The following is a 21058-nucleotide window of genomic DNA, read 5'->3' on the forward strand; positions in this document are numbered from 1 at the left end:
TAGTGACCCTACAGGAGACAAGCGAGAAGTGCCCTGTGCATTGCTGAGACTATGACTGTTCATGGGAGTAGAAAGCCTCATCTTTTGACATTAAACTGTTTATGGGACTAGAAAGCCTCATTTTGACTGGTGGTTTCAAACTGCTGACCTTGCAGTTAGCAGTCGGGATGGACTTGATGGCAGTGAGTGAAGGGGTTCCGTCTTACTCACAGACTCCCATCTCGAAAACATTTAGTCTCAGATTCGTATCCAAGTTTCTCCCGCTTACACTAACGAAACTAATATCTGACTGCTGAGTGAGCTTCCAACTCTAAGGAGCTAACTAGTCTCCCCCAAATGGAATTAATATAACTTCCACAAATTATATTAACAAAACACATGAATACACCAGGACGGTTATTCTAGAATCTAAATAAATGCTTGCTCTCGCCCCTTTACCCACGCACAACCCATTCCACACATACACACACTCAGTCTCGACTCAGACCTGCAGGAATCCAGACCCCATGGGCGAAGGGTGCTGCAATGAGAATGCAGCATGTTAGTCACGTTGGACCACACTGGAAGCAGTCTGGAACCTGGCACGACCACCAAAGATGCGTTGCATGACCTCCCAGCAGCTCGTTAATCTGTGATCTGAACTTACATCAAATTTTGAAGGGTCAGAGAAAACACTTCCCATGAACAAGAAATTAAGTTATTTGGAGGGGGGATTGAATAGCTCCCTCTGCTTTCCTGGCCCTCCCATAGGCACCAGGAAATATTAAGTGGCCCTGAGATGAGACCCAAGACAGAGTCTTCACTTAAATACGATGGCCAAAAATTGGTCATGGGAAACAGGGAACATTCATCCTGCGGGCCACAGTAACAGGTCTGAGGATTCTTTAAACCAAGGTGGGCCACGCATATTTAAATACTAAGATCTATTAAGAAATGAATGACTTGGTTGTCTTGTTGTGGTGTCACGTTTAGTACAGGAGTATTAGATTGTGTATTGGGGGGAGATCAAATTTCTGCTCTCTACACCCATATGTATAAAAGCCATCATGTGAGCAGTCCAGATTAGCAAGTTCTTTGTTCAGGTGGATGTTAAGAAGCTCTTGCCTTCTTGCTGCCCCTTTTAATTCATTTCATGAAAATGCTTCTACTTGAAAAAGGAAGAAGCAGCACACTTGGTTATGTTTTAGAATTGCCAGCGTCAGAATTTGAGATCATGCTCAAAACGAAAAAACTATTTGGAAGTGCCAAAAGGACAAATTCATATTCTAATCAAAGCATGTTAACTCTAATATCCCCCACTGCACCAGAAAACGTGCAACTTGTCCTGAGAACCGTCAGAGGAAATGGGGATAAGAATCAGGTAGTGGGAAGAGTTGTTATCCATTAGCTAGCCTCCTTCTTCAAAGCAACATCAGCTCAGGTCTCTCCAAGGAACACACCCTCCCTCTCTAACCCTTCCCCCGCAATGACACCCCCCTCCCACATCAGGAACAGGCCATTTTTCTCTCCCCAGCATTGTGCAAGCACCATTTCACCCAAAGACATCAAGAACATCAGGTGCCAACAGACCGACTTCTGATACCCTACTGAAATTAAGGCCTTACTCAAACCCTTCATGCTGTAGGAACCCCGATCACCCATTCTCAAAGTCAGCTTAACTTAGTGAGTGCCAATGGACACTTTACATGGACTATCAATTTGATGCTCCACTTACAGATTAGAAATAGAAGTTCTGATAAACTACCCAAAGCCACTAGCCATGCTAGTCTATGACCAAGCTGAGGCCTAGTGAGACCCCAGGCCCAACTTAATTCTAGCCCACACGATAACCAGCATGTGTGAGTGCTAGTGGATTTCCCAGATACACAGCAGCCTTAATGCAGTCTTGCCAAGGGAGTAACCTTTTTTGACCCATCATTACCAGAGAGGGATCCACCATCCCTAAAGAAGATGTCCCTCAAACGGGTGCATAAGCAAATGTGGCAAAGAAAGCTGATGGTGCCCGGCTATCAAGAGAGTGTCTAGGGACTTAAAGGCTTGAAGGTGAACAAGCAGTCATCTAGCTCAGAAGCAACAAAGCCCACATGGAAGAAGCACACCAGCCTGTGCAATCACAAGGTGCCAAAGGGATCAGGTATAAGGCATCATAAAAAAAAAAATACCATAGTGAAAGAAGGGGGAAGTGCAGAGCGGAGACCCAAAGCCCATTTGTCTGCCACTGGAGATCCCCTCACAGAGGAGTCTAGGGGAGATGAGTCAGTCAGGGTGCGATGTAGTACCGATGAAGAATTCAGCTTTCCCCCAGATCCTGCTTCCTCCCCCGCAACTACCATGATCTGAATTCTACCTTGCAAGTCTGGATAGAGCAGAGGTTGTACACTGGTGCAGATAGGAGCTGGAGGCACAGGGAATCCAGGGTGGATGATACCTTCAGGACCAGGGGTGTGAGGGGCAATACTGGGAGAGTAGAGAGTGAGTGGGTTGGAAAGGGGGAACCAATTACAAGGATCTACATGTGACCTCCTCCCTGGGAGAGGGATGGCAGAGAAGGGGGGGAAGGGAGACTCCGGATAGGGCAAGATATGACAAAATAACGATGTATAAATTATCAAGGGCTCATGAGGGAGGGGGGAACAGGGAGGGAGGGGGAAAGAGGACCTGGTGCAAAGGGCTTAAGTGGAGAGCAAATGCTTTGAAAATGTTTAGGGCAAAGAATGTACAGATGTGCTTTATACAATTGATGTATGTATATGTATGGATTGTGATAAGAGTTGTATGAGCCCCTAATAAAATGTTTTTTTTTTTTAAAAAGATGTCCCTTTTGACAGCCAATTTGGACAATGACTGGAGTAAGTGAATGAAAAGCAGTATAAAATACCACAGGCTCAGGGAGCCAAAATTTTATGTTGTAAAACAGCCTCCTGGTTTCCAGAAATCTAGCCCACGACGAAAAACCAGGCTGGTCAAATCACTTCTAGCACAAACAGAAAGTGACAACTAACCCCAAGAGGGCAACCTCAAATAAGCCACCTGTATTCAAAGCGGTTCAAAAGGACCACTCTGAAAGGGCAGGCTGTGGCAACGAGCAATCCTCACCAGGGCTTGTTTTGAATGCTGTCAACAGCCACGCAAACATATGCGTCAAAATGAAACAGAAAGGGAAGAAATGTGATGTCCAGAGACAAAACAATACCCTTGGTTTTTTTTTATTATTTTTAAAACTCTGGTGAAATAGGTTTCCATATGACATCCCATTTAAAAAAAATTCATGTAAGCCAACCTGCCCATGGGTTGGGCACATTACACAGACTTCATCATAGTGTTTAAAGATGCCCAGATATCTCAGAGTATATACAAATGTTATCTGTTAGGTAGTAGTTTTGTTGCAATCTTTCCAGCACATATTCCACAGTAAAATAAAGGGGGTCTATTGGTGTTCTTGTATAAAAATTCTTAACAAATGGAGCAAGGCAATTTTCCTGAGAGAAGATTTGTTCTTGAAATATTTTCAACAATTGGAAAGATAGAAATGGGATGTAGTTGTAAAAGAAGCATAAGAATGTCTAAGTTAACATTTTTCTTTTAAATTATTTAAGTACCATTAAGTTAAAATGTTTACATTCATTATAAAAAATGTTGTTAAATCTTATGTAAATGATTTAACACTGGATTGCTGCAACGCAAATTGCACTTTTTAAAAAAAATGATTGTATACATGGAAGAAAAATATCTTGTTTGCTACCCTGTTTACAAATTCCGGCTGACTCCAGATCAGCCACGCGCTGTGAACTTTGAGGACATTCAGTCACAGTGTACGTTAATGGTAGAATGCAGTCTTGCCAAGCGAGGCACATTTTTGTGACAAGAGCCCTCAAGAACCCACTCAGCCTCCAGGTGTGTACAAACGGCCTCGAAGAATCTTCTCCGTGAGCACAAGTGAAATTTGGATGTGGACAAGGTATGAGGAAATCCGTGAATAACCCAAATCGACCGGAAGGCAAATGATCTGAGACACTATACATCGAAGGTTTCCTAACAATCTCTCTCAGTGTCCTTAGCGGGAGGCCCCGCCCCAGTCCCGCTTCCCGGAAGTGACGCAAGTCCCGCTTCCCGGAAGTGACGCACAGACGCCAAGCCCGTGTGACCCCGGCAGGCTGGCGGTCTGGCGGGCAGCACCAGGGTCCGGCAGAGGGCGGAGGCCGCGTGCTCTCGGGCTGCGCTGGCTTGTCCCCTCGGCTCGGGAGGGGCGGGCTGGCCGGTCCGGCGGAGGCGCGGGCCTCTGGGAAATTACATCTTTCGGAATAAAGGCACGGAAAGGGCGCCGTCGGGGAATGTTCCCTCAGCGTTCGGTGTGGACTGCTCGCTCCATGAAGTAATGCCATCGTCGCCGGGAGGCCCGTGGCGGGCTCCCCCAACTTCCTGTCAGTGACCGCGGGCTCAGGCCAGCGCCAGCGCGCACCAAGAATCCTGCCGCACCGAGGACGTCACTTCCGCCGGGGAGGCCAGGCTGACCCCTATGTACAGGCCGTCTGGCGCGGAGTATTTGAGTTCGCTGGTCTCTGGGTTGGGCGTCTCTCCAGGGCCAGACATCACTGAGGAGGCACCTGCCTGGCAGGACGAGGGGGGCAGAGGGAAGAAGAGAGCGTTACTGAGAAAGTTGCTACCTTGACCAGCCTGCGGGCTGAGCCCACGGGCACAGCATCTCCCACTGTGCACACGCCGGGGCACCCCCGGAAGCTGGGCGATGGCTGCGTGGCATAGCGCTACTGGCCCACCGGTGGTCCTTCCAGCGCTCAGACACGCACTCGTCCGCTTTAGAATCCGTGGCGGGAGGTGCCCGGCAGGATTGAAAAACGGAAAAAGTACGAAGGGGACCTGGAAGAATTTTAGTTGCCGAAAGCGCCAGCAAACGACACTGGGTAGGGCAGGTAAATGGGCCTGGATGAGGCACGCTCAATCTAATCATTTTTCTTTCTTTTTTTTTTGAATCTAATCATTTTTCAAAAGCTAAACTGTGGGGGTGCTGCTCGCACAGCACCTACTTAGAATCCACACGCACACAAGTACTTGTGCAGATGTCACACGTGAGCAGGGGCTTCTAACTGTAATCTTTTTAAGAGATCATTTTACTGGGGGTTCTTAAGACACTTAACAATCCATACATCAATTGTATCAAGCATATTTATACATATGTTGCCATCATTCCTTTCTAGACATTTACTTTCTATTGATTCCTTGGTATCAGCTCCCCCTTTTCCACCCTCCCCATCACTCTTGTGACCCCTTACTAAATTGTAAATTATTTTCATATCTTACACTGTCTTCTGTCTCCTTTCCCCCATGGTTTCTGTTGTTCATCCCCCATGAAGGGGGTGGGGGTGGATATATGTCAATCATTGCCATTGGTACCACCTTTCTCCCCTCTTTGCCCCATCCTTCTGGGATTGGTATTCCTGTTCCTGGATTCAATGTGTCGTGAGCTCGAGGGAGGTCGGAGCAGAGACCCAAAGTCCATCTCTAGACAATGAGACTCCCCACACAGGGAAAGGATGAGTTGTTAATCGGGGTGCTGTGAAGCACCAATGAAACATGCAACATTCTTCCTCTGGTTCCTCGAGGCTTCCCCACCCCACTGTCATGACCCCAGTACTACATCTCACTTTGGACTAGACGGGAGCATGTGTACAGGTACAGAGAAGAGATAAGAGCTCACAACTCATGAAAATGGAATTTAAAGGCAATAAAATTCCCCCCACATACTTTTGAAGCCCCTCATACTTGCCCTGCACAGGCACACCTCCAACCATTCACTAGCGCGCACACATACACATACATACACATACATGTACATACACACCAGAGCCAGAAGGCCTCGGCACTGTCCAATCTAAAGATGAATGCTACATACACCCAACATGGTCTGATGAATGAAATTTTTGAACCCCGACTTCATGGAAAATTAACCCACGCATGCATAAGTTCTGTTTTAATAGCTACCTCATTTAACCTTAATTCTTTCCAAATGCAAGCCATGTTTGAGCCAGACCACAGAATGAACAAAATGTTAAATATCCTCTATTTGTCATGATTGTGGGAAGTAACTGTTCACCTTCCCCAGTTGGAATCCTCCCCTCCAATCCAAACAAACAAAGGCCAAACAAAAAACATCATGTAATTTGGTAAAGCCCAAAACCAAATTGGACTACAGTCCGTTGCGTTTGAAAAGCCTTCAGAATGGAGACATAATCGCATACTAAAAAGTCCTGCCTTTTTTCCTTCTGAAGCTCAGCTGATCTGCTCTAAGCTGTCAAGTTCCAGTGCATAAAACTAGGTGGTCTGTTATTGAACATAAGCAGGGTCATCTTGAACTTTTCAAAGCATTTCCTCTTTACACATACAACCACATTCAATCCTTAAACCATGGCTTGGTTGGTTAAGTTAATGTTACATAAGAAAAACAAAATTTTAAAAATAAAACAAAATTTAAAAAATTTTTAAACAAAAACAATCAGCGAAACAGAGGGCGTCAGACACAGGCTGAGCAGTTTGGAAGCCACTCCTACCGAAGTGGGGAGACCGCAAAAGCCATGGTCAGTGTTGTCCTCCCTTTTCCTTGAACAAGACCTAGTTCCCTCTCATCCTCACCGTAAGAGTGTAAAGCTTGGCTGAGAAACCCCAACCAGGCCCTGCCTTGAGACTGACTGGGGATTCACGATGTCACACCCATCCTGCCTTCACTGTGGGAGCTAGCCCATCAAAGGCACGTCCCCATTTATCACTGGCCTGCACTAAACCCGATTTCACTGCCAAACAACAAACCCACTCACTGCCTTGGAGTCGGCGCAGACTCACAGTAACCCTGCACAACAGGACAGAACTGCCCTGCCAGCTTCTGAGACTGGACCTCTTCCCCGGAGTGGAAAGCCCTCTCTCGTATTTCTCCCACGTAGCTCTGGCTGATGGTTTCCGACCACTGGCCTTGCAGCCCAACTTGCAACAGCACGGAGTATGTTCTGTAGAAGTGGAGGCTGTGCCTGGATTGGGCCAGGAAGCAGCCCACCCCAAATGGCCGGGAGTCCATCAGGTCTACACCACTCCATCGCCAGCATGAAGGAACAGCATCAAAGCACCTGGGAGCCAGGACCCACAGACCCTAAATTATGATTGCTCAACAAGGAGGTGGAACAAGACCAGAATAGGACTCTGGAGAGGGTGGGTACCTCTCAAGAGTGAGCTTGGGTTTTGGCAGGCCCTGGACACTCAAAGACTCACCTCTAAAGTGCTAACACTATTCCTTGCCTGTTGAATATTTTGTCAAAGACAACCATTACAGCTGCAGCACTGCTAACCCCAGGTTGGTGGTTCAAGCTCAGTTCCTGCTCCAAGGGAAAACAATGAGGCAGTCTGCTCCCATAAAGATTGACAGCCTCGAAAATCTGTACTGGGTTGCTATGAGGTGGAATCAGCTGGCTGGCAGTGGGTTTTGTTTTGGGTTATTACTAAGGAGGGAGTGTTGAAAATGGAGTATGCAGGAGAGAGGGAGTGGAGCTGATCAGAAGGAAATCCAACTGAAATGCAAAGGGAAAGTGGTGTGAATGAGATGGCTAGACACTATCAACAAAACCACCTGACAAAAACCCTTTGTGCCTTCACCTGTAACATGGAAATAAAAGGGTACCTCTGTCCTAAGGTGGCTGCAAGAATTAAATTAGTTACTATCTGTCAGGGTCTTAGAACAGTAGCAAAGACAAAAGTGAAAAAAAACACCCCACAGCCATTGAATTGATTCCGATTCGTAGCAGCTCTGTTCAGTACGGGAGTAGGCAGTCCCAGCTTTCTGCCAAAGAGCAGTTCATGGGTTTGAACTGCTGCCTTGTGGCTAACAGCCACGAGGCCACCAGAGCCCTTATAAAAACATTAAGTTATCATTGCTATTTTATTGCTTTTGTTAAATGAGCCACATTAAAGAAATCTTAACACCTTGAATATTATTCTGACACTGGGCAATAATCCCAAACACTATGTCTTTTTCAGGCAAAATGTTAACATGCCTAGCTGGGCAAGAATCCTGCTGCGCAAACAGCAAGCCCCACAGTGCTTGGGCAATGCTCTCCTGATGAACTGCTGCTCGCCTGCAACCGAAGCAAGTTCTCTGAAGCTATCAGCAAAAAGAAGTCAAGTGCGCATACCTAAGGCTCCATAGCCTCATTTTTGAATGGGACCTGTATAGGGTACTTATGTGAGCCCCCCTGCAGACGCCTGTGGCACAAAATAGTGGCAAGGGGCATCAAGAGAAGTCTGCACCTCTCCCCACTCCTTCGTCACATTTCACTTCTGAAAATGTCTCAGGAGGAAATAACTCAAAGGAAAAGAAAAGCCCACACAAAGAAAAACACCCATTTCCAGATTACTGGCAATCATTTATTCCATGGAGCCAGGGACGGAGCACCCAGGCTGCAGGATGAGCACAGGGAAGGCGTGGTGGGAAACACTTTGCACTGGGCACCGTAAATTAGCAAGGAAGCACAAGGAAGTCTGTGCTTGCTATGCTTATTGGGGCTCTGTCTTTATAAGAAACTGTAAATTTAATAAGACAATTGAGTTTGTCGGAAAGTGCTGTGGGGTCAAGAGAGCAGCGGGTGCCAGCCAGCCCTAGTTGGAGCTTCTTTGCAGTTAGTGGGGAACGTGAGCAGATAAGCAGGAGTCAGCTGTGTTGACTTTGCTTGGGGTAATCCAACGCCACGTGGACAGACCCAATCGTCTCAGAAAGGTTTGGAAAAGCAAGGAAATCCACTCATTCAACTATTATGAAATGAGTCAAAATAAATAACAAAAATCAATTAGCAAAACAGAAGCACACACAAAAGTATTCTGAGGCCCCCCAGGAAGGTTTGGAAGGCAGGGCGTTCACCAGAGAGGGCCAGCCAGCCCCTCTATGAGCTACCCGTGCCAGGAGTCCTCAAACTTCTTAAACAGGGGTCAGTTCACTGTCCCTCAGACTAATTGGAGGGCCAGACTGTAGTTTTTAAAAAACTATGAACAAATTCCTATACACACAGCACATACCTTATTTTGAAGTAAAAAACCAAATGGGGCTAAAACACCTAGCGGGCCGGATTAATGTCCTTGGCAGGCGGCATGTGGCCCACGGGCAGTAGTCTGAGGACCCCTGACCTATGCCTTCCTTTGACTATTTTAGGGAGAAAGATGGGACGCTAGTCCTGTAAGGATTTGAGAGTCCTGGAAACCAACAATACCCTGTCCTATTGGCAGCGCTACGAGTTGGCATTGACTCACTGGCAAGCAGTTTGGATTTTTTGGTTGATGATTTTAAGGCGCCCTGGTGGTACAGTAGCTAAAGCACTGGACTTCTAGTCTTCGGGCAGGGGCTTCCAACACAGCACTTCTAAGGACATCAGGAGCACTTCTAGAGTGTCCTGTCAGGGCCTGTTTTGTATGTTTTCCTGCTGCTGCTTGTGTGAGTGGCACAGGAGCCCTGTGGTCGTTATGCATTGGGCTGTGAAATAGGAGCTCAACAGTTCATTATCCCCCAGCTGCTCCTCGGGAGAAAGACAAGGCTTTCTACTCTGGTAAAGAGTTAGTCTCCGAAACTCAAAGGGGGCAGTTTCATCCTATCCTATCGGATCACTAAGAGTCGGTGTCTTTTTGTTTGTGGTGTTTTGGAATGGCACGGCACAACGTCACTTTGCAGAAGGGGCAGAACGCACGGAGCTACCATCGGTCAGAACCAAACCCAGCAGCCGTACAAGCTTCCAACAGACGCCCAGGGTCTGTCTTCCAGCACACAGGGGAAGCACAGTTCCACGTAAGTGAAAACATGGAACACACACAAATCGGGGTCACTGGCACCCCGGTTTGTCTTCTAACTGCACCAGGTGGCTAGAACCGTCACAACTTGCCCAGGAAACAACGTGCCTCGTCGCTTTGTTGTTCATCTTTGGCCCTGGGCCTCCATGATAGTATGTACCCCCAGCGCGAGCCCTTTGAGAACCAGTAAGACCCAGGTACAAATTTGACAAAAGGATTAGGGCCCTGGACCCAACATATATACGCCCCGAAAGTATACATTTGCATGGCTTTAACAGGTTTTCCCCATCTAACTAAATCCTTCCAAGAATTTTCGGTCTGATTGTAGATATCTAAACATAATAAAAAGCAGGCATTCCACCGGAGTTGAGTCCACCTACATGTTCCTGCGTCCTGCAGAATGCCCACGGCTTCGCCATCCTTCCTCCCAGGCCAGGGGTCCCAGTACTTCTGGGATCAAAGTGCAGGCTGAGGGTGGGGCAGAAATCTGCTCTGTGTTTCCATTCACAGCTTATCTGCCCTCCACCCTCCCACAGACAACTGAAAATGGAGGCACTTCCTGTTGAAAGAATGCGTTATCAGCACCAGACCCAGGCCAGGCTTAGCACTGAAAGCCAGCCAGGTTAGGTGGGAGACAGCAGAGAGGCTGGGCGGGGAAACTCCTCCTAGAGGAATAAATGACCTCAGGGAGAACCTGGAAGCTTGCAGCCTGGGACTCGGAAATACCCAGGAATCATGTCCCCTCCCCCAGGGGAAAGAAATAGAAAAGAAACTTTTCACTCATTTGAAAAGTCCAGTCTCTGAGAGGTGCTTAGCTGTTAACGGAAAGATAGAAAGAATGATTGAATCCACCTAGGAACACTTGGGCCATCAAGGCCTGGGGAGATCTGCTTCTAAAAACTCAGTCCCTGCAGGCCCTCTGGAGCACAGCCGGGGTCAGAGACATGAGTTGCCACAGCTCCATGGCAACTGGCTCATGACAAGTTTCCAGGAGGTCTGGTTTGAGGCTCGCTCCTGTGGTCAAAGGCTCAACAGAGAGCCGGCTGGCTCCCCAGTGGCTGGCCCTCACTGTCAGAGCGCAGTTTCCTTCCTGCGCTTCGCAGCCTCCCACGGGAACCCGCATCCACAGCTCGAGAAAACCCTTCAAAGACACAGCATTTCCAGAAGAATCCAGAGAGGAATTTTCACATTTGAGGGAGAAAACCAAGCGTCTGGCAAGCTGCGCTCAGTCTCAAGGTGGCCTCGCTCTGAAGAAACAACACACTGCACCCAGGCCAACTGAAGGCTGAGTCCCCGAGTGCCTCACTTTGATGATGATCACGCGACCTCTTCAGCCTGGATTCAGACTGCAGGCTTCCCTGGCCTGGGATCTGTCCCTTCCTACACATCTAAGAGGGCCTCCTCTCTTGTGAAGGGAAGCCAGCCATCCCCAGAGCCAAAGGGCGGTGCTCTGCTTGTGTCACCTCTAGGTTAGAGTCCTGCGGTGCTTTGTGGCTGCCTTCCCCCGAGAAGACAAAATGTAAAAACCCCATATAAACACCAACCCAGGGACAGCACTTCCAAATCTGAACTTCTAAAACGAGTCATTGCTGTAAGGGCCATGTGTGTGCTCAGTTCCAGAACAGAATCCGAAAGAACGGAAAGCAGCTCAGTCGTTTAAGAAACATGAATACACACGTGCGCACGTGCACACACACACACACACATTCTGCATCTCCTTCCGGGAGTGTGGGAACCATCGACCAGACCCTCAGAACTTTCTCAGAACCGCTGATAAACCGCAAGGCCCATGGGGTGGCTCGTCATAGCTGATAGTCGAATGCAGGTTGTAGAAGTATTTAATGGTTTTTTTTAAGTGGTTTTTTTTTTTTAATTTAAAACAATACACCCCTTACTGGGGAGCTCCGGCTGTCTCTGACCCCTCTTGTATCCAGGCTGGAGTCAGCCTTTCCTACCAAAAGAACACAACCTATTCTGGGCAGAGGGGCAAAGCGTTTGAGACATCTGTGTCCTGTGCGTACGCACGCGCTGGGATTATTAGGAAAATATTGAAGGAGAAATAAATCTGCCCGGGGAGACATTGTTCTACCATGTGAACTCAATTAGCCTGCCAAAGGGAAAACGCAAAGCGAATCAGAATGGAATATCCAATTCTCTAATCTTGCACTCACATGATCAAGACCTCAAGACAAGATGACAAACCTACCGGGTTAAGATCTTTTATAACATTGGCTCCCAAGTAAGGGAATAGCTGCACATCTTCATCTATGGAAATTCCAGAAAGCACACGGGATCAGAAAACCAGTCGTCACTTATGCAAACCACAGTAAGCATTGTGAAAGCACCAGAAGAAACGAAAACTGATTCTACGCTGGAAACAAATCCTTACAGCGTGGTTACTCTGTTAGCAGAATGACTCTCATCCAGCCCCGTCAAGAAACTAAGGATTTATCTCTCTTGTCTTGTGAAGAAAACCCCGCCATGCAAATAAAAAGCCTCCATATTCATTTCCAAGATTATGTTGAAGTAGCACTATTCTTCTAAATAGGTTTGTGGGTATCTCCCACCTACTTGGGATAGGAATTACTTTCCCCCTTTTCAATAAGAGAATGGAGGCTTTCCTAGCTCACTGTAGTCTCACACACACACCTAGAGCAAGTGCCTGGCTGCCTAAATCTACTTGCTGCCAGTTGCTAATCTGCAAATCACCCCCAGAATAAGACCAAGAACTATATTACTTGGACTTCTCCGGGAACCAAACAACTACATTTAAAAGAGCTTCAAATTAAAATGATTTGTACATTTAGAGTTAAAAAAAAAATTTTTTTTACCCAATTCTGGAGTGTATATCCCAGCTTAAATTCTGTTACTCACAAGATACCAGCAGGTCATTGAAATCAATACTTTGTTGTTTACTTGTTTTATTCTCAGCCTCACAATTCTGGGTCATCCTGGGCCTATAAACTAGACTAGCTGAATCATGACTTTTTACATACCCCCCCGGGGGGGGTGCTTGAACACCAAAACAAATAAAACACTATAACCAACAAAAAACTTTTGCACTGAAATGACATCTCTTAACTTGATTCCATAAGAAAAGCAAATGACTTCTACCTTGACTTACTCTTTACCTAGTATTCTAGCTTTCAGAGTGTGATGATGAGTCACTTATTAAATAAATGCAGGGTGATAAATTGGGTGGATATTCATATATTACAGACTACCTAAGAGCAATATAGTTTTGTTTCCAAATATATAAAACCATTAGATGTTAATGTAGCACAACCTACTTTCTACTATTTTTTACCATCTGCCCCTCTTATCAGCCCCGCATGAACACACACCAGAAACACAAGGGGAAGAGAGTCCAGAAGCGGCCTTGAAATCAAACTTTAAAGTATGTAAGTAGGCAAAGTACACATGCTTCAATGCTGCCTGCCCTGGTGACGTGACTTTCCCGGTGAAGGCCGTGGTCAGACAGGAGCGTAAGTTATTAGAAGGGGCCTGAGGGAGCCTGGCACACAGGGAGCATGAAGATAAAATGCCAAAAAAAATTATGCTCATGGCTTGTAGCATGTGGCAAGTAGGGTATTAATAACCACGCTGATGGGTGGACTCCCGGGAGTGGCAACTGCCCCTGGCTCCAAGCAGGAGACCTCGGTCCCAGTCCCGGCCTCAACGCGAGCGAGCTTTGGGGGCCCGACAGAGTGGCTTAGGATCCTGGTTTATAAATGAGGCAATACTAATACCTAACCGCAGCCTCTCACGGGTCCTTCCGGTGATTAATGGATTTTTCAGTGCCTTTTTTTTTTTAAGGAGTATTTAGGACTACCAACTCTGGATGGGGGAAATAGGTACTTGCCTCTTAAACACCTAAACTTTTAAAACAAAAATTAGCTAAAGGCAATTGGAGTGTTCAGAAAGGTAAAAAAATGTTCCAAGTAGCTTAGTGTACTCACTGTTATGGATCTAAATCACACTCGTAAAAGGATTTCGGATCTAGAATTGGTTCCGGTGACAACTGTACAGTTTCTCTTGATATGACTGACATACTGACAAGGGGGATGGATTGACAATGAAACTGTTAACATTAATCAATGAATTAGAGGATCTCGGTGCTGTCACCTGTAATACTGGAGAGCCTTGTGATGATCACATGGGGAATGCTGACAACCGTCAGTTTTACCTCTCACTCTTTTTCGCGCCTCCTTGTGTTGCCCACAGTAACACCCCCCCCCCCCACACACACACACACACACACTGCTCAGCGTGAAGCTGATGAGCAGAGCATTTGCAGTCCCTGCCTTAGGTACTTCGCCACCAAATCAAAGCATTGCTTTGTCTCAGGGATTTGATACTGAAATCACTAAACAAAATTCAAACTTCTTTTTTTAAAGTCTTGTTTCAACTCAAAAGAAAAATTTCATATCAGGTTATTTAGCCTAGTGTATGCACCAGCCAGACCAGGGTCCCAATCCAAGCCCTGCCTGTGAATGTGACAGGTGACCTTGGGTCTGAGCCTCACCTTCTGACTCTCACTTCCCAAACAGAAACCAGTCAAAGCTCTCCCTCGCTTGCAGAGTTAGAATCAGGAACAAACAGAAAGTACACACAAAGCTGGACCCCTCCCGTGTAATGCCCACTATATTAAAAAATGACAGAGTATAGGAACCAGAGAAAAAGAGAACCCACAGCAACAATCCTGTAAGAAGATGCCAGAATCCCGCTTGGCTCTAAGGCTGCCAAGGCTGCCGTGGGATGCGCACGTAGGAGTAGCAGTAACTTGTCCCTTTCCCAGCAGGCCTTGAATCAGAACTCCTTCAAAGCCAAGTTTCTCTGAAAGAAAGCAACGAATATGAAGGGACAACAAAAGTTCGTGGGCCACACCACCCCCGCCCTAGGGAGGGCAAACAACAGAAACATGGGTGAAGGGAGACAGCGGACGGTGTAAAATGATAAACTATCAAGGGTTCACGAGGGTGGGATGGTGCGGGAGGGATGGGGAAAAAAAGGAGCTGATACCAAGGGCTCAAGTAGAAAGAAAATGTTTTGGAAATGATGGCAACATATGTACAAATTTGCTTGATACAATCGATGTATGGAATATAAGAGCCGTAAGCGCCAACAAAATGATGTATTAAAATTTTTAAAATTAAGTTCATGGAAAAATGGAATAAAAAGAGCATGGAATTTTTCCATGAATTTTTTTTTAGCAGCCTCCTTCATTTGGTACAAGCCCTTTATAAATGCACCCTTTGGCTACTTAAGAGTTATTTTGTGAGCAACCAAAATGTCATGGTAAATCCAAAGTGATCCAATTGCTGGAATAAAATGATATTTAAATAAGTTTTCTAATAGAAATATGCCCCCATCAACTGAGTAATACACAGTAAACTATGTGACTAAGCTGGTTTCTCTCCCATATTGTGAAAATATCAATATAGAAAATCTCTAAAAAGAATTTTAAACATTAGCCTGTGTATGACCTCTCTCTTGAGAGGGCCTCATGCAGCACACCAAATAAGTGTCAGTCTCTAAATCACCCCCTAATGGCCGTATGCACTTAGGGATGTGCATTAACTCTTTCAAACCACTTGTAGCACAAGACAGAGTGCTCCACGTGCAACGCAGGAGAACTGTTTCTTCTGCGAAGCTTGTTGAATAGAGGTCCGCAGTAGATGAAACAGGTCGAGCTAGGCACAGAGCAGCCCCAGGAGACTAAGGAGGCAGGAATAGCATGGCCAAGCCAAGCCAAAGCTTGCCCGGGGTCCACCCACAGACACTCAGCAGTAACAAATAGAATCTACATCTGCTTTTTAATGGCTGCCTCCCCGCGCAGGAGGTGTGGGTCCAGAACAAATGAACCACTAGGAGGAGGAATGTTTGCCAGAAAGATGACCAGGGAGCTGCCCCAAACCATCTTGCTCCAGAAGATCTGGGTAGAAAAACACTCAAGTACTCCTACCCTGTTTGAGGTCAGTGAAGGAAGGTGTGTGGCTCTGAGGAAATACTGGTCTGGAGTGGGAAGCGACCGACCTGGGTCCAATAGTGGGACAAAGAGGCTGATGGGACCCTCTAGGCTACAGCCCTGAGTTAAGAACTGCACTCAGCCCTCGAGGCTCAGTTTTCAGCCCAACAGTCACAGGTTTATAAGGGGAACAATAATACAAACTGAGGTTTGAACACCTTAGAATCATCCATGCAGCCTTCCTAAGGCTTAGGTAGGAAAGGAGGAGGAAGTGGGTGAAGTGGATTGTCCGTTGAGGGGGTTGCTACAAGTGAGACAAAATTGAGGACTGTAAAGCCTATCCTCTATATAAATCTTCACTCCCTTCACCCTAAAGAGCTGTATTTAAAAATGCAGACAGGAATATACAAGCACTTGCTTCCATCAGTCGTCAAAATAACTCCAAATGGGAGCATTTGAATTGACGGCCACCAGCGTGCTGACTGACACGGTGATGTTCCCATAAAGCTCCACCACCATTTAGAAGGGAGTGGAGTTTGGTTTCTGCTCTCCACCTCGATCAGGGCAGAACTGTGCCTGTGGCTTTCTGAGACTATGACTCGGCAGAAGTGAAAAACCTTGATCGTGGCCCCTCTCTCTCAGCCTGCTGGCTTCCAACAGGCAGGCCTTGCTGTTAGCACTCAGCATACGCCCACTATGCCACCAGGGCTCCGCTGGAGGCTGGCTCCCTGATTTGGCACATTCCCGAGGTTCTTCCCACCACCAGCCTCCCCCTGCCTTTGGTTTCCTCCTGATCCCCACACCAACCAGTCAATCCTTTGCAGGCTCACGCTTTTCCTTCTTTCCCTGGTCGCCCCATTTCTTGCTCTAGTACCAATCCTACCAACCATCTCAAATGCTTCCGTGAAGCCACTGCCATTTCTGCAGTCAGTGTGCACATCCCCCCTCCCAGAGGCTACCCCAAATCTGACCGGTAGTGTGTGGTCTATCGCCTACTCCGCGCCTCTACAACATTAACACTTTGAGTTTGGAGACCTTGTTTTATTCAGCTATAAACGGTATTTTCCATAGAAACTGTAACAGAATTGGGGGAGAGGGTGCAAGGGGCTTCAAATGGTTCAATGAAAAATGGAATTGAAAGATCATGGAATTTTTCCAAACTTTTTGAAGCTGCCTCATATTACATCTCTATTAATTTCAATATGTTTAAAGATAACTTGCAGTATTACTATGAAATTAAATGGGGTTTATGATTTCTTAATTATTTATGCAAGCTATTTTAGGCCAGCAAATACATTATCACTCCTTATTCTCAAACCGTAAATCTTACTAATCTCATCCCAACATTAATCCTCCCCAGCCCAAAGGAAGTCAAGTTATGCCGGCCGGTTTTACTAATTTTGAGTTACAACTTACGGATGAGATAGGACCCCGTATGGAATACGTAGTACCTTGTACTTAGGAACAGGAATGGCTGAAATCGACCGTGTCACCCTGTTTCCCTTACAGAACAGCAAACACCAAACTCATTGCCCCTGAGTTGATGCTGACACCTAGCAGCCCTGTGAGACCGGGTAGAAACGGCCCCTGTGGGTTTCCAAGACTAGCTCTCTGCAGGCCTAGAGAGCTTCATCTGACTCCTGAACAACAAAAGAACCTGTAAAATATTGCTCAGTTGAGAAACGGAATTCAATGGCGGGGGGCGGGGGGAGGAAACGATCCTTATAATCCACAAAAGTAAATGTCACAAAAAACCTTCCGTTGTCGACCCAGGTCAACTACACACACACATTTTCTTATCAATCTACATTATGCACACATAGGTAAAATGGTGAAATAAAGCGCTGCTACAAAACCACAGAAAGCTCCATTCAAGAAAAAGAGCAAAATGTGAAGCTGGTGTTTCAGGACATAGACACTGAGGTTTCCATGCTCTCTCACTCTGAAGATTCTGCACTCAAATTTTTACATCGCAGCCAAACAGCAGCTCAGGCATCCTTGCGTTAGGTTCCTTTTTAAAACCTTGAGCTGAAGGAATAAAAAAAAATCTGAAGGAGCAAAAAAGCAGAGCTAGATGGCTGGGGGGAGGTTTCTCAAAATATTTTTGTAGGAAAAAATAAAAAGAGTATTTTTGTAGGGTGACCCTTATGGCCCTAGGAAGAGGGGCATTGTGGTGAGTTTTTAAAATTCTCAGTCCAACTTAACTGAAGGGGTTTTCAAAGTTTTCATTCTACATGATAATCCATGTAGGTCCGCCTTTGTCCTTTAAGAGAATCTATGAAGATCACTCCTTTGGAATGCCAAAATAAAAAATAAAAAACATTCTCAACATACTCTCTGCCTGGACTAAGAGCCCCCTCAGAAGGCCCGTGTTTAGGCATCCAGGTAGGAACCGGCCTGGCAGCAACACATACTACCTATCCTTGTGCAGGAAGCACACTTGATACAGAAGGTATGTGTTTCGGGAAAATGACCTGGTACATTCACAAGTCACAGAAATGAATCAACCGCCTCACAAAATGAAGCCTAACATTTTCTTAATCAACACAAGGAATCCCAAGTCACAAAACAAGCCTCGTAGCAGTGCAGGCCATCCTGAGCTCACACAGGAAGCACACTGCCCTCCCTCCACTTCACAGGCACAGCCTCAGAGAGAAACTGAGTCATGAGACAGGAGTCATTGACCGGATAGCAATCTGAGGGAAGAATTCATCATTCCCAGGCAGAGACCTACCTGTAACACAAATGAGCAACAAGTCAATAAAAAGCTAAGGCATCCAGGCAAGCCAGCGAAAAGTCCAGGGTTCTAAACTCGCCCTGGAAGAATGACGACCTGCCCTTGGCCAGAGTCCTGTCCATGCTTGCTGTGGAGGAAAGCCTCGCTCCCGGTACTCCACTCCTGTGGCCCCTCAGCCACCTGACCACCGGGAGTCCAGGGATCATGATAAGGGCCTGGCCCAACCTCAAGATGGCACCCATACAGACTGCAAGTCCACGCTTCTCCCTCACCGCACAGAGCTTGTAAAGCAGCTGGCTGGGATTGGTTACTGGCACCTCCCGCCACTGGCTTCCCATGGGGTCAATTTAAAATGAACAGCAAGGTTCATGTGGACCTCTGTAAGCAGCAATCATCGTGTCGTTATGCTTTCATTTGCAGGGAAAGAACGAGTGGTCCCCCTACTCCACGCCTAGGGCTAACTTCCACCGAGTGTGCTCTTCCTGCGCTAGGCAGCTCAGTTTGCCCCTAGCAACCTAGGCTAGCCCGCATTACTCAAGCGGCCTCGTCCGGCCCAAGGGACACCAGGAACCAACGATCAACCGTCTGAAGAACACGGAAGACGGCCTTGCCATGCAGAACTGACATTTTCGTCACCTCCCACCGGATCCCACAGGCAGAAGCCTCCACACCAGTCTCAGCCTCCATTATGACACACCAGGTCCCAAACAGGAAAACAGAACATCAATGGCAAGCAGTCCTTTTTTACCCCATTGAATACATATATCATATCATTCCATATTTTCGTGACATCAAGTAGAATTGTGCAATTGCTCCCACAATCCATTTCCAAACAGCTAGCAGTCCTTTTTAAAGGCTCCTGCCAGTCGCGGCATTCCCAAAAGGCTCAGAGGCCACCCAGCAGAAGGGGTAGTGGCAGCTGTGGGCACACAGCTGCACCCCAGCAAAGCCCCAGCAAATATTCTCAGGACTGCAGTTCCCGTGGCAGCTGACAAATTGGTTTCTGCATAGTAGACCTGGTCCCGTACAATTAGCCACCTGATCTGACAGGGGCTCTTTTGGAACCTCACCTTATGGGTTCTCCTGCAAGAGAACACCCACAAATCTAGGTGCTTGCTCCCTGTCTGGAGAAATCACCACGTGGCAGGGAGGAGAGAAAGTTGTCAGGTCGGTAAGGAAACTCCACCCCTACCCTGAGACCCAACCTCCTTCACGGCTCTCTGGCTGGAACCTGTACAGGCTGCCCAATTCTCTAATACCCCAGTCTCTCAAATTCTCCGTGGTTTTGCCTACTGCCTCTGGGAGGAAACTGCCCTCTCAGAGGTTAGCCACCTGCAGCTTGCCTTTTCCCAGGTGAGCCCTTTCCTGGGGAATGTATGCCCTTTAGGAACAAGAGTGGCGTTTTGAGGAGGATCCTCACATGCACCTACACAGACTCCAGGGCCCAGAGGGAGCCACGCAGAGCGCCTTAGACTTCCAGAAGGCCACTCTCTCTGCCAGGCCTGGGCACAAACCTTCCCAAGACAGGAATTTCTTCCCTAGAAGGTCAACTGACCTGATTGATAATCGCTAATCTTGAAAGTTTGCATCACACAAGCACAGTAGCAAAACAGGCCCCACCCACCAAAGCTTCCAAGTGATTGTTAGGTAAATAGTTCTTTGTCATGCAAATTACACCTCACCCCTGTACTGCTGTTCCAACACGGTGACCCAAGTTTGAGGGCAATGTCACTTCAGCTAGGACAGACTCACTCCAGCACCGGGGCTCTGGAAAACCCAAACATTTCTTTTGCCTCGTTTAGGTAGGTAATTGTTTCTGAGGCCTTGGGGTAAAACCAAGAATATATTTTAAAGTAATCCTAGGTCTTTCCATTTGCAATGTGTTCTGTTTACCACCTGAGATCCTTTACTTTTTTAATGTCCTTTAATTTTTTTAATTGCATCTAACCTGCCTTAAAAACAAAAATCCTGCACTACAGGGTCTATTTTAATTTTGTAAAAAGCCCAAAACATTAATATCCTATAAGTAAAGAATTACAAAGGCAACAGTAATGACAACTGCAAGTTTCCTTTGTGAAACAAGTTTCGTGATTCACTCAGGAAAAAAAAAAAACTTGGATGATAGGACAAAGATTATCAAAAACCACTTCTATGCAAGTTTTGAATTTTTGTTTTGAGTATTAAATTATTTTGTTTACTCAAGCCAATACAAATACCAGACCTGTGTTTCCCAAACCCTAGATCACAGACAGCTCCAGGGAAGGGATTTAAATTTCACCCAGGGCATTGGCTGAAAATTTCCAAGTCCTACACCCTCTGGAGACTACCTCCAATCCAGAAGAAAACTATAGGTAGGAAACAATCACTAGGAAAGCAGGGATTTAAATCCTAACTGGTCTCCGCACAATCCAAAAGATCACTGGGCACCTTTTAAAGACAGTTGCTCCAGACCCTTACCTTGGATCTCCATTGACGCCTGGTAATTTTTAAAGAATTCCAGAATGAATTGAGAGGCTGGAGCAAGT

The 21058-nt window shown here is 46.6% G+C and overlaps 1 protein-coding gene across 4 annotated transcripts in view; it reads right to left on the reverse strand.

Moving 5' to 3' along the window:
* Window positions 1–3190: 3190 nt before the first annotated feature.
* GATA6 (GATA binding protein 6) overlaps window positions 3191–21058 on the reverse strand; it is a 30637-nt gene continuing 12769 nt past the window's right edge. For 3 of the 4 annotated variants that reach the window (XM_075532864.1, XM_075532862.1, XM_075532861.1), the window contains exon 7: window positions 3191–4608. In XM_075532864.1, the coding sequence (XP_075388979.1) occupies window positions 4438–4608 (171 nt within the window). In that variant the 3' untranslated portion in view covers window positions 3191–4437. The remainder of the gene's footprint in view (window positions 4609–21058) is intronic. The other variant, XM_075532865.1, reaches the window with a different exon arrangement.

This window comes from Tenrec ecaudatus, chromosome 15 (assembly GCF_050624435.1).
Source record: "Tenrec ecaudatus isolate mTenEca1 chromosome 15, mTenEca1.hap1, whole genome shotgun sequence".
In the NCBI taxonomy this organism is placed as follows: domain Eukaryota; kingdom Metazoa; phylum Chordata; class Mammalia; order Afrosoricida; family Tenrecidae; genus Tenrec; species Tenrec ecaudatus.